Source organism: Syngnathoides biaculeatus, chromosome 3, assembly GCF_019802595.1.
Source record: "Syngnathoides biaculeatus isolate LvHL_M chromosome 3, ASM1980259v1, whole genome shotgun sequence".
Taxonomy (NCBI): Eukaryota; Metazoa; Chordata; class Actinopteri; order Syngnathiformes; family Syngnathidae; genus Syngnathoides; species Syngnathoides biaculeatus.
Genome location: NC_084642.1, coordinates 16,885,673 through 16,899,241, shown reverse-complemented (window position 1 = coordinate 16,899,241; position 13,569 = coordinate 16,885,673). Strand labels below are relative to the sequence as shown.

General features: G+C 41.8%; 2 protein-coding genes and 1 long non-coding RNA gene across 3 annotated transcripts; 1 reads left to right on the top strand and 2 right to left on the bottom strand.

Annotated features, from left to right (window-relative positions):
- Positions 1 to 23: 23 nt before the first annotated feature.
- LOC133498139 (trans-1,2-dihydrobenzene-1,2-diol dehydrogenase-like) lies at positions 24 to 4,616 on the bottom strand. Its single transcript, XM_061814620.1, has 7 exons — positions 4,479 to 4,616; positions 2,391 to 2,502; positions 2,153 to 2,316; positions 1,200 to 1,452; positions 1,015 to 1,139; positions 723 to 873; positions 24 to 419 (listed from the first exon to the last, which is right to left on the bottom strand). Exons 1-7 carry the CDS (start codon positions 4,566 to 4,568, stop codon positions 322 to 324), a joined length of 993 nt encoding a protein of 330 aa, XP_061670604.1. The 5' UTR covers positions 4,569 to 4,616; the 3' UTR covers positions 24 to 321.
- LOC133498138 (trans-1,2-dihydrobenzene-1,2-diol dehydrogenase-like) lies at positions 4,486 to 9,400 on the bottom strand. The gene is made up of 8 exons (XM_061814619.1): positions 9,269 to 9,400; positions 7,762 to 7,873; positions 7,501 to 7,664; positions 7,045 to 7,297; positions 6,174 to 6,298; positions 5,858 to 6,008; positions 5,442 to 5,547; positions 4,486 to 4,617 (listed from the first exon to the last, which is right to left on the bottom strand). The coding sequence occupies exons 1-8, from the start codon at positions 9,380 to 9,382 to the stop codon at positions 4,602 to 4,604; spliced, it is 1,041 nt and encodes a 346-aa protein (XP_061670603.1). The 5' UTR covers positions 9,383 to 9,400; the 3' UTR covers positions 4,486 to 4,601.
- LOC133498140 (uncharacterized) lies at positions 8,941 to 12,635 on the top strand. The gene is made up of 3 exons (XR_009794211.1): positions 8,941 to 9,182; positions 9,265 to 9,449; positions 12,078 to 12,635. It is a non-coding gene; the product is annotated as an uncharacterized LOC133498140 (long non-coding RNA).
- Positions 12,636 to 13,569: the final 934 nt, after the last annotated feature.

Here is a 13,569-nt window from a genome sequence, read left to right as displayed (position 1 = left end):
TGGGTAATAAAAGTTAGAATTTCCCTTTTTTTTTTTTTTTTAAGTCACTGTCTGACATGCTTTTGATTGTCACTAGAGGTATGAGAAGGTGAAGAGGTCATCCGTTAGCTGGTTTTCGTCACCAGATTGAAATTCATCAATAAAAAGTGCAAGTACCGAAACTTCATTTTTGTCAGTGCTTTATTTGCAGATGAATTTTTGTATTTTCAAAATAGCCAAGGAAGACCATCGTAACAAGGGTAAATGTCATCTTGAAAGTAAGATACTTACCCCCCACCCCACCATCACCACAAAAATAAAGCTTTCCAAATTAAAGAAAATTCAGTCATACACCACCCCGACTTGTTTAAGAATTTCTTCTTTGATTTCCGCCAGCAGCAGAGACTCGGCATGAGACATAATTGGACTTTCCTTCATTCCTGGAGTGGACAAAAAGTTTGTAATTATTTTGAAAGGCATCATTGACCGACAAGGTGAACAGGCTTGACTCATGCTCATGCAGCTATTGTTGTTTAAAGGGGATTGAGTTTTGGTAAAATTCCAGGCAAGAGTTCAGATTTGGACTCTGCATGAGAATTAAATTAAGTTTTTGTGACTAATACTTGAATCAATTGACATATAATCCAAACACTGCTAAAAATGTATGTAAAAATTCAGTTTATATATAATTTTCATACAGAATTCACTTTGAACTATTTCTGCAACTCTATCTGCTGTACTACCTTTGAGCAAACACTGTCGGACCTCCTCCGCCTCATAGCGCAACCCCGTGCTGTGAACGAAGTTGAGTGGCAAGTGAGGCTCCGGGAGAGGGTACTTGGTCTCCTTCCCATTTACCACCATGACCTCGGGGCACCACATATGTGATGGTAACTGAAGCAACAACAGACACGGCGAATTAAATTGTAAAATTCCATACTTGGTGGGTGATGACGAGTGTCTCTTTGCGTGAACATTCATTGGCAACACGAATGGTGAATGCAAGTTGAAGCAAGTGCAGGAATTTTAACCTACCCGGATCATACCCTTGGTGCCCACCACGATGGCATCATTGTAGAGCTGCAGCCCTGAAGAGCTGGTGAACACCGCCATCCTGTTGTTGGAAAACCTCAGCGTCACCACCAAGGTCTCATCCACTCCTGGAAACAAATCTTTAAAAAAAAAAATCTCCACAGGACCTTGTCTTTGTTTCTCATTACCAGTATCCAGGATGACTCCCTCGGTTTTGATGCTCTCTGGCCTCTCTCCGCCGTACACCATGATGGAGAACTGCAGCGGGTAAAGGCCGATATCCAGCAATGCTCCTCCGCCGAGCTCTTTTAGCTCCAGTCTCGGGAGAGGCAGCACGGACAGGCCGAACTCGGACCGGACCATCCTCACGTCACCGATCTCGCCCTGGGCAAGCAGCCGCCGAATCTCTCTGTAGGCCGGGTAGAATCGGCTCCAAATAGCCTGGAAAAGACAAAAAGAAAATATTGCCCGGATTCAGTCAGTAGAGGTTAAGACATTTTTATTGAACAGAATTTTCAAGGACAGTACGGCTCTAGAGTTGAGGGTGGTGTTGGGGGGCGGGGGGGGGGGTGTTAAAGATCGCATCACATGAAACAAATCTAAAACTGGACTGTGCACTAGTACACAAAGTGAGGTCCACCAAGAAATGGATCACTGGTCTGCACAGAGTCCTCAACTCAACCTGATAAAAACACATTTTGGATTAATTAAAGTGCAGACTGAGAGCCAAAAAAATGACAGAGAACTGCATCTTATTCAATTAAAGCTGTCATGGTGGTAAAGGGACCGACGCCATGAAAAAAGTGGGGCGAAGGTCTTTCTTGCAGCGTCATTGTTGGTTTTACTCGTGCTGCTTCCACGTGATGGCAGAGAAAAAGCATAGAGCCAGAAACTGTCACTTCTCCTCACATGCTTTTTTCTCTCTCTCCATGGTTCTGTCCTAGTAAGATCAGCAGTGACAAATAAGAGGAAAAATTCTGCCTTTGGAGGTAGTATCAAAGTCATCAGACATGTAGTTGCTATGGGAATGCCGTAATTTATTCTGTCATTACAATTGTAAGTCAGCCAGTATGGCCGGCGTCACATAAAACAATTGAATTCCGGTGGTCCCACTGCCGACCCGCTCTCTTAATTACTGTACCTCCATGAGGAAGACGTTGTTCTTCTTGGCACAGGCCAGGATCTCCTTCACCTCCTTGGGTGTCATGGCCAGTGACTTCTCACACAGGACGGGCTTCTTGGCATTGAGGTAGAGCAAACAGGAGCTCAGGTGGTTGGTCTGGATGGTGCCGATGTACACCACATCTGCACAGACACGTGACTCATAAGAAAGTAGAGAAGCGAAACTGGGGTATCTAGGGCATTACATCAACACGGACCGATGTTGGGATCTTTGGCCAACTCCTCGTAGCTGCCGTACGCTCGAGGGATGTTGTGCGTTTTGCCAAACTTCTTGGCGTCCTCTAAGTTGCGCGCAGCCACTGCCACAGCCTGTCAGTGCAAGTACAATTGCTCTTTAAATTCATTCATCTATTTCCCGTCAGGTATCATATTATCATTACAGTCAAGATTAACTGGACCCAGCCAAGAATAACACTGAACAGCGGTATGAACCTGGATCTTTTCGACTGTGAGGCAGGCGTGCTTGCGCTGCTCCCTTTCAAGTATGTTAGGTCGGTGAGTTCATTGTCTGTTCTATATGATGTGTTCTTCATGTGTTAGAATCCAATACAGGGCATCCAGTCCTGCACTTTTTGATAACATAATGAATAGTTTTCTTTACTAACTTTCATGCTCTGACATTTAACTCTCATTTTAGGTCACATAGCTACCAGCTAGTTCGCTTCTTCAACAATAATGAACTAATGAATCTGTCTTACACGTTTCTCAATTTTCTCAAATACATCTCAGAAACTTTTAAGTGCAAACTACATTAGCATTTATTATCAATTTATTTTCATGTTTTTTTGTTTCTATAATTTATTTCAATTCCAGTAACATTTGATGTACGTCAGGTTTAACATACATTTTGTGCTAGCTCAATTGTCTAAAAGTATAAATATAAGTATTTTTAGTATTTAATATTTATTAATATTAAAGTAATCACTAATTATATTAATTTATTAATATTTATGCATTTATTCTAATAAATATACATATAAATAGTATATGTCTAAAACCAGCATTGGTGATGACCAATACATAAGTAAAAATGTGTTTCATTATTTGGGTAAATACACCAGTATGAAGAAGCTCATAGTTTTAATAATAAATTATTTTTATTGTCATCCATACGTTTTTATTGTTTCACAAAAAAAAAGAAAATATACAGTAGTTTCAGTACAGATATGTCAAACTGTAATAAGATTACTTACATTCCTTGAATGAGTTTAGTAGTACAGAGCCCACTGAAATTGTAAGAATCCACATTAAGGCACTTCATGATGGTGGATCTTAACACATTTCATTTAACATACCCATCATCCATCTAAACAATACTGTTTGCCTTCACTGGCCTCACGGGTGTGCTGGACACGACTCCAGCTGACTTCGGGTGAGTGGCGGGGTACACCCTGAAGTGGTCACCAGCCAATCACTGTGCCATATATCAAGTAAATGAAATGTGCCACCCAAAAAAAAAAAATCTAACTTAAGTGATATGAACATCTATCCATCCATCATCCGAGCCACTTATCCTCACAAGGGTCGCAGGAGTGCTGGCGCCTATCCCAGCTATCATCGGACAGTATCAGAAGGGTACACCCTGAACTGGGTGCCCAGCCAATCGCAGGGCACGTTGATGTGAACATAATCCATGCTGAATACCAAAGCATTATGTTGAATTTTTTATTTCGAGGATATTGGCTTGCCGCCGCAACATTGCACATTTCAGCCTATGAACACGCAAAGTTTCACTCGCGCTAAAAATACATTTATGGTCTTTAAGCGAGTGAGACAGAACGAGTGCCACGCTGCCCCCTAGTCTTAATAATGAAGTATTAAGAAAAAAAAGTACTTTTGATGACAGCTACAGGATAATTTCTAACATGCCTATTAGGATGAAAAAGCCCAATTTTTGCGCTGGGTATTCTCACAAATGGGAGTCACAGACACACCCTCCGTTTTATTCTCCACTATGTTCACTCTTTTTTAGCAACCAACTTCCTTAAGTCTTAATCTTTTTATGATTGATTAAATGTCATAAAGTAAAATATACTGTGTATATTACTGTTCAGAATGTCCATATGTGATGTTGGCAACTCTTTACTAGGCAATAGTCCGGTGGTCCAATTGGGTTTGAGAGGGTTGCACAATGTGCGGCAAGACAAGTATGTAGTAAAGGCACACAGAGCGTGTAAACTTCCTCTTGGTGTTGCACAAAAAAAAAAAAAAAACAGCAGCAGTAGAACTGAGCAAATATGCAGAACTGAAAAATGTGTCTGAGCATCTCTCTGTGGTGCTGATACCTGGTGGTCTTCAGGTGGAAGTGTTTTCAGGGCCACCATGAAGTCGTGGCTGATCTTGCCAGCGCTGCAGATTCCCCACCTGGTTGCCATCGCGAGTGTCTGTTTGTGTTCCCGGATCCGAGATCAACGGATTACAAGTCTGACAGCAAAGTAAAAAGTCAGACTGGTGAGTGAGAGCACACAGTGGCGGTTCGAGGGGAAGGGAGGGGAAGGGAGGGGAAGGGGCGGGGCGTGTTTGTCCATATTTTAAAGTGTGCCCCTGTGGCAAAAAACAACTTGGCACAGTCCGGGCTGCCCAATTTAATGGATCCAAGAGTATTGTTTTGCCCATTATTGAGTCAGGCAACAGGAAATTCTAGCTTGCTATGAATACAAATGTATTTAATGTGATTTTCTAAGATGGAAGTGGAAATGGAAGTGTCAAATGTCAGGTTCCTTATGAATTTATATTCTTCTTGTACTTGAATGGATGATTAACAGTGCACTCATTGCGATGCCAAGAACACACATTTCATGTGAATTTTAAAGAAGCAGGAACAACCGGTTTCTACAGGGTAGAACAAACAAACCAAAAAAATAAATAGCAATGTCTGTCCAAAGAAGGATGCTTTGCTTACAGCTAATTTTCATGCACAAATGATGGCATTACAAAAAAAAAAAGCAGTTAAGTGTGGGAAAAGTAGCAACGAGCCACAATATTTTCATTCTCATTCATTCATATTAAATTGTACTTGTATAAGATGGCTGTTTAAAACAGCCAAGTACACAAACCTCTTTTGAAAAAGCTTTATTTCGTAATGCTTTTTGAAATGTCTTTCCTTTTTGTATTGTCTTTCTTGCACAAATAATTGCCAAATTGCATTGATGATTACAAAATGTGTATTTGACCCGCAACGGCAGATTGGCGAGAAGGAAAAATTACTTTTTCTCTTTTTAAATCTGTTGCTCTTGTTGGACTCTCACTTTGAGTCTTGGGTGTAGATCACGCCCACTTGCCTACGCACCTCGTCCTCCACTTCGGCCAGAAGAAGGGAGTCAGCGTGGGACATCACCGAACTCTCCTTCAGCCCTGTGGCGAGGGAAAGACCTCATCATTGTTCACAATTGCTTGTGAGAACCCCAAAATGGCCGCACCCACCAAGATGTGCAACCTCATTGTTGCCAGTGGGAACTCAAGAAAAGTACTTTTATGTACCTAATGTCAACCTTAAAATCAAACTAATGTACACATTAATAAATGTGACAGATTTTGCTGGTAAGCATTATGAGCACAAATGCTACAACAGCGTTGCGTTCTACCGAAAGCACAAGTTGAGATGAGCTTTTAGTCAAAAGGACAGAGGTACAGCATGAACGGCTGCCAAAGTTTGTCACGACACCTTTGAGCAAACACTGTCGCACTGCCTCCGCTTCATAGCGCAATCCCGTACTGTTGAGGAAGTTGAGGGGCAAGTAGGGTTCCGGTACAGGATACTGGCTCTCCTTCCCGTTGACGACCAGGGAGGTGGGGCACCACATGTGAGCGGGGATCTGTGTGACAAGGAGTTGTCATTCTCATAGGTGCTTGAATTCTCTATGTGTTGAAATGCGCTGCGATGTGTCATGAATTCTTGTCATTCCAGTTGGTAACAGTGTCACAGTTGCTAAATGGAGCGTCTGAAGTGCACAAGTTTCAACAAGCGTAGTCCGTGCAACCTTGATTTTCCCCTTGGTGCCTACGATGACCGCGTCGTTGTCGAGCTCCAGTCCCGAGGAGCTGGTGATCACGGCCATGCGGCCTTTGGAGAACTTGAGAGTGATCGCCACTGTCTCGTCCACTCCTGGGAAACACACAGACCCACAACCTGCAATTCGGAGACACCTCAGAAGACCTCGTTTCAGCCAGCATCAACAGTTTTTGTCTTGCCTTTTCCTTTGTGATGAGCACCACTAAAGTGACTGCTTAGTAAACATTCAGATGGGACGTATGAAGAAGAAATTGCTGACCTGTTTGCAATTTGGTAATTACAAATGAACTGTTCGCTGTTTTTCCGTTTGTAGAACCGATCCTGTTATTTAGGGTTTATGTTTCAAAGTCAATTTTTTAGGATTTCCAAAAGTCGGGTTTCAAGACAAGTTTAGTACTACGAAATGCCGTAATGCTAAATATCAATGGGATACAAACCCGCGTGTGCAGAGAGGAGCAGTTCATTGCCTTAAATTTCCACAAAATACCCTCAAATTGTGTTCAATAACCTTTATATGCCACAAGGTGGTGCCAAAGCACTGTCTGATACCTCAAACAGCACACGACACCAAAAGTTTTGTTCTAGTGCCAAGGAACTACAAATGTTACTGATACACACATCAGCGGACTATAAAAGATTTGAGAAAAAGATGCTAGACTGAAGCGATGAATATTACAGCCTACTTGTTGATGCCTCATAAATGTTCAATGGGCTGGACTGAAGAACCAGAGAGGGCCGTATGTCGCCTGCGGGCCCTACTTTTCTCATTGCTGCCATATGCTACAGTAGACATAAGAAAAGAAGATAGGGCATGTAAATAATAACTTCATAGTCCATACCAGTTTCTGTACAGACGCCCATGGCCTTGATGCTTTGGGGCTTCTCTCCACCATACACCATGATGGCGAACTGCAGCGGGTAGATGCCGAGATCCAGCGTGGTTCCCGCACCCAGCTCCTTGTCCACTGATCTCGGCACATTCATGAGGGGCCAGCCGAACTCGGCCCTCACCATTTTCACCTCACCCACTTCTCCCTGAACCAGCAGCCGCCGGATCTCCACCGAGGCCGGGAAGAATCGACTCCACACAGCCTTGAACAGACAAGTAATTGGTTCAATGAGCAAACCACAAAACGCTTACTGGTGGATTCTTTGGGTTGAAACAATAATGCAAAAGTAATGTCATAGTGAATCACAGATTTTCACCATTTGTGATCACAAACAGTGGGGCTCCACTGAATCGTGACACCATTACGCTGCTATTTTTTGTACATTGTGTATGACTGTGCAGCCACCTCCATGAGAAAGACATCATTCCTCTTGGCCGACCCCAGGATCTCCTTCACCTCCTTGGCGTTCATGGCCAGAGGCTTCTCACATAAAATATTTTTTTGGGCATCCATGAAGAGCAAGCAGGTTTTCAGGTGGCAGGGGTGGATCACACCGATGTACACGACATCTAAAAGCCCACACACAGATCCATCAATTATTTATTTTTTGGAGACGATAAGGCAACAGTCCATGTTTGAGCCACAGGCCCTGTGACGTATACCGACCAATGTTTGGATCTTGGGCCAGTTCCTCGTAGCTGCCGTATCGTGCAGGGATGCTGTGCTTTTTGCCAAACTCCTCCGCGTGCTCCAAGTTTCGAGCAGCCACTGCCACAACCTGTTAAAACATAATTTTCATCCGTCTGTTTTCTTAGCCGCTTATCCTCACAAGGGTCGCGGGAGTGCTGGAGCCTATCCCAGCTGTCAACGGGCAGGAGGCGGGGTAGACCCTGAACTGGTTGCCAACCAATCGCAGGGCACATAGAGACAAACAGCCGCAGTCACAATCACACCTAGGGGCAATTTAGTCTCCAATTAATGTTAAATGTTTTTGGATTGTGGGAGGAAACCGGAGTGCCCGGAGAAAACCCACGCAGGCACGGGGAGAACATGTAAACTCCACACAGGCGGTACCGGGATTCAAGCCGGGACCTCAGAACTGTGAGGCCAACACTTTCCAGCTGTGCCACCGTGCCGCAAAACATAATTTAAAGAAGTGATTTCAAATCATGGATATGAGTGCGACTGGTTCTTAGTCCACTTGATGCCCTGCACTTGCCTCTCGCCCAAAGTTAGCTGAAATAAACTCTAGCCCACCCAATGACCTAAATGAGAATATTGTTAGATTACTATTATTATTATAACAATATTATTATTATCATTAGTAATTCATGATGCTCTGCTTTCTTTGATGGGCAAAATACAAAACCTCCCATCTGCAAGATTTTCTGACTGGTGGAATTCACCGTGACAAAAATAATTGTTTTTTCTTCCTCAAAAAAGTACTTCTGATCTTTAAACAAGACTGAACAATAACAAAGATTAAATCCCATGACCGATGCCATCATGTAGCTAATAAGTAGTGCTGCATGCAGGGTTGACATATTTCCTCATTGTGAGAGATAAATATATTATAGACCTTCGTCCATGTAAATCCATTACTCACATATGAAAACTTGAATTTAATTGAATAAATATTTCAAAACTAAATACATTCACCAATAAACTTAAAATGTTAACATCCTGTATATTTTATGTTACATATACTGATAATCAGAGGCAATGGTATGAAAAACGAGGGAACAACTCAAAAACAATCCCCTCACGTCATTAACTTGTTTACGCATACATAGGAAGTCCACTAAACTGTTTTTTTCCGGTTTTGGCCACGTGACGTCATGCAAACAGTGGATTGGCCTATCTCCCGTGACACCCGCTTCCCCCTCCCTCCTACGAAATGATCATAAGACACCTGGCGAACACTTTATTTGACGACAAAAACTGGTTCCAACAACAATACTGCAACATTACGAGAGCAGCACCAACATTTGATTCGTTGATGTGCAGTTTGGAGAATAAATAACTTGCTTGGAAGCAAGCGAAAACGGCAAATATAAATACGTGGCTGTGCTTTGACCTTTGGACTGGTCAGTCGATCCTCTGCAAACTTTTTGCGGAATCATGGAGCAATAAAATGATAGCGGGGGGTCGTTGGCTGTTTATGCACAGTTACCTGGTGGTGTTCAGGCGGTAGCGACTTTAGGGCGACCGTGAAGTCGTGACTGATCTTCCCCGCGCTGCAGATCCCCCACCTGGTTGCCATGTTGGAGGACAAGCTGGAGTGCATCCGGTTGCAGTTGCAGCATGACGCCGAGAGATGGAGACACAACTGACTTATTGCAGGAGAGTACAGGGTACTATACTTTGCTTTATGCAGAATATGTTGTAATTTTTGTTGTTGTTTTTGTTCATTTGAACCGCGGCTGTACTACAAAAATAATAACATCCATGTGCGATTATTTAAAATATTGTCACTCTTCTATCATTATTTTTTTCTTGATTACACTGCAGTTTCTTTCGGCTTGTCCCTTTCGAGGTCGCCACAGCGTGTCATCTCAGATGAACGCACATATTTGTTTGGCACAATTTTTACGCCGGATGCCCTTCCTCATCAAAGATTTTTTTTTAAAGCTTGATTTGGGATCATTGTAATATGGTGAATCCAAATAGCGCATTGAATTTTCTCAATCAGGTCAACTTTTTAAACTATGGCCACGTGTATTTTGTTTGGTGTTTGCCAGATCTGCCTTTGCCCTATGTCACATCTCAATGTTCAGTGCACCCATTTTGGCACTTTTTAAGAAGTCCACAACCATGTGTTCCTTTCCTCGATGCTGTACTTCCTCATCACATCTTCATCACCCCAGTTTCCTTCAGCAACTTGTCCATTACAATCTGCACCGATCACGACTCTCTCGCTGTCTGGGATGCTCAGAACTACATCGTCTTGATACTTCCAGAATATCTCTTTCACCTCTAGGTCACATCTTACCTGTGGGGCATAACCGCTACTCATATTATATATAACCCCCTCAATTTCAAGTTTCTGCCTCATCATTGGATCTGATATTCTTTTCACCTCCAAGACATTCTTAGCCAGCTCTTCCTTTAAAGGTCTAATCCAGAGGAAATTTATTTTATTTGTCCATCATACAAATGTAGCTAAAATTTCATTAAAAATATTTTTAAAATTCTCAATACAACAGAAATTAAATAAATTAGCGTCAAAGTCAGTCTCAAAATTTTGCTCGAATTGTCACTTTGATTCGGCAAATTCCGTATCTCCCTGGAATGTGACGTCACGCCAAGACAACATTTAGCCAGAGAGTGAAAAAGCCAGCAAAGATTGTGGAGGAAGTGTGTTGTATACGGCTGTTCTGGGTCAAACGCTGACAGAGTCAGCTTACATGAATGGCTGAAAGACGAACATATAGGCAGGTTATGGACTAGGCTTGTGAAGACAAAGCGGGCGCATTGGACTTACAGATCAAAGTGGACAGTAATATGTTCAAAGCATTTTATGGAGGCTTGCTTTGAAAACGCAGTACAGCGTTCACTTGGCTTCGGTAGCAAGTAAGTACATACATGTTCAGTTGTTTAGTATTGACAAGTATCTACCTCATTTTAAATGTAAGTACAATACCGATACATATATATATATATATATGTCAGCTAATATCCGTATGCATGTGATGTTTAGGAATTGATGAAATTTGGACACTGTATAAAGTTAGTGTACTGTTGACGCTGAGGTCTTGCTAAAATTTGAATACGGCGGTGTGTGCTCTCAAGTGTTAGGTGCATTGTTTAAAATACGGGCTAAATCTTTAAACGCAGAACAATACCAAAGGTTTCAATTTTTGGTTTGTGCCGACTCAGTTGGTAGTACAACGACAACAAAAACAAATGACTCACTGTTGTGTGCAAGCAGCATAAGACGTTTAAACTTGTTTGAATGAGATTATTTCGTCCACAAGGTGTTTGTAGATTTCTTGAGGCACCTACCGGTCTGTGTTTTGGGTGCGAAGTTCCACGTCAACTTCATCAGGAATCCGAATCCTGTCCTTGTGTTGCATACGTCAACTGAGGTTCGAACATATATGGTTGAATTACACCTGCATGGGATGTTTTTCGAACACGGGAAGAATAAGAAAATTCCTTCTCCTTAGTTCCTATCTCTTCCACAGAGCATTCCATAAAAACTTCATTACTGCTGTCTATCTCCTCGAGATCCCACTCGTAGCGTGTATGATTGTCTGTGTAGGACGCCATTGTGTTTACTGGGGTTGTCTTGGCGTGACGTCACACGGAAGCAGCTTCAACAGAGCCTCGGTTTGAAACTGACATCGGAGCCATTCGGATTACAAATAAAATGTGCACTTTGGCGCTAATTTATTTTATTTCTGTTGTGTTGAGAATTTTTCAAATATTTTTCAAATGAAATTTTAGCTCCATTTGTATGATAGACAAATAAAATACATTTCCTCTCGATTAGACCTTTAAAATAATCCTTACTCCATTTCTCTTCCCATCTACTCCGTAGTAAAATAATTTAAACCCTTCCCTTAAACATCTCGCCTTACTGCCTTTACACTTGCTTTCTTGGATGCACAATACACAAAACATTTGACCATAAATTATTAAAAATACCTAGTATATAATTTATAACTAAATATAGATTGCCTTCACTGCTGTTAAAAATGTTTTTGATTTGTCATACATTATAGAATATAAAAGAAACAAATATAGTGACAATAACATTTTGTCATGCTAATAAAGGGTCTGATGATCACAGATGATTTAAAAACATACACAGTAAGTTAAAGAAACCACATTGTTGTCAATGTGCACATGCTGATTTCCAGAAACGACGGCACATTTGCACATTTAATATAACAGTCAAGCCCCCGAAAAGAAAAGAGAAATGGTGTTTTTGCACTTGAGATGCAAAGACCCTTCCCCCTCTGTCGTTTGGGTTTTAGCGGGGTCAAGTCAAGTGAAGAAGACCGGGCCTCCGAGCGCCTTTGTCAGCTGTCCTAGCTGGAGATGACACCCACCTGCTTCCCGATTTTGTTCATGATCTCTGTAAGTAAGATGGAGTCGGCCGGAGGCATCCGTGGGCTCTCCATTAAGACCTGATGAAGAGAAGGTGTAATATCCTGGATGACTGAAGGGCATGTGTGTTTTTAAACAAAACTCTGCTCAATTTAAATCCATCACAATTTATTAAAAAAAAAAAATACTTTTAAGCAGACACTGTCATACTGCCTCTACTTTCCTCTACATCTTTGCAGCATGTCAACCATGTTTTTTTTAAGTTATCGACAAAATCAACAGTGAAATTTGATCAATTTGTGTTAAAACGTCTTAGCTTTTTACTTTGAACAACTAAGAAATGAATGGTGCACTTTAATTTAGTTACTGTCGTGCTCACCAACATGCGCACCCATGAAGCTTAAGTACTAAATGTGTAATACAGTATCTCCTGAAGTAAACGAATCAAGTGAAAAAACCTTTTCAGACATAAATCCATGGCTTTTACCTCCTTTTGATTTAGCTGACCTCAGAGCCTTTCGAAAGGTAATCTGGAAGTAAAACGCGTGTGAAGCAAAGATATTGACTGTTCCAGTCGCTAGCAACTGAATCTGGGGCAAATGAGTTAGGACGATGAAAAAGTTTAATTTTTCATCGGCCCGTGTTGTCTGTCAACGCAGTCGTCAAGAGATCAAAGAGGTGTTTTGGCTTTATGTATTATACTGTGGATATAAAGCCCACATGCCATCTGTACATCATTTTCTTTTGAGTAGCGTTGGTCGTCCCATGTCAGTCACTCATACTTGCTGAGCGCGATGGCGCTCACTCGCAAATCTGCACAGTCGAGCGCGAAAAATCACGTGCGTAAAATTTGTTGCGAGTAGAAAAAATAGATATTGAAAGACGTCGCTTATTTTGTGTAGTCTTGACATTAATTTACGTGTTTATTTCATAAACATTAAAAAAACAACCCTGGTCCTAAACAATCAGGATTGACCCGGTAACAGGAAATGCAACTTAACCGTACTGAGCATTTTCTGAGCTGCTTCATGTACTCCGAGCGCATGTACATTGAAAGTCATCAACTTAAAGGGCTCCTGTCATGAAATGGATGATTTTTAGCATGTTATTAATGAAAAAATGTCAGCCAAAATGGGCCCATGCATTTTTTCACCACAAAACATGATTTTGATGTATACAGCTTTTTGTAACCCCCGCCATGAAAATCCTCTCGAGGGATTTGTTTTCGAGAAGAAGCAGGAAGTTACTTAAAGGACAGCGGCGCCCCCAAGTGGACTCGTTTGTTTCCATTAGTTTTACCTCCGGGAAGGTAGCTCGTTGTTCCTTCGTGTTAGCCTGTTGCTTGAACAGTCGAGAGAATGGATTTACCCTTCATAAGTTTGCAAGAGATCCGGTTCATTGTGAAAAATGGATTGCACG

Excerpts from the sequence above, each read along its gene's own strand:
- LOC133498138 (XM_061814619.1), bottom strand. The coding sequence starts at position 9,382 with ATGCACTCCAGCTTGTCCTCCAACATGGCAACCAGGTGGGGGATCTGC. Across the intron at positions 6,009-6,173 it reads GCACCAAGGGGAAAATCAAG|ATCCCCGCTCACATGTGGTG; the intron begins GTTGCACGGACT and ends CTTGTCACACAG. Across the intron at positions 5,548-5,857 it reads GCGACAGTGTTTGCTCAAAG|GGCTGAAGGAGAGTTCGGTG; the intron begins GTGTCGTGACAA and ends CCCTCGCCACAG.
- LOC133498139 (XM_061814620.1), bottom strand. The coding sequence starts at position 4,568 with ATGGCAACCAGGTGGGGAATCTGCAGCGCTGGCAAGATCAGCCACGAC. Across the intron at positions 2,503-4,478 it reads TTCCACCTGAAGACCACCAG|GCTGTGGCAGTGGCTGCGCG; the intron begins GTATCAGCACCA and ends TTGCACTGACAG. Across the intron at positions 874-1,014 it reads GCACCAAGGGTATGATCCGG|TTACCATCACATATGTGGTG; the intron begins GTAGGTTAAAAT and ends TTGTTGCTTCAG.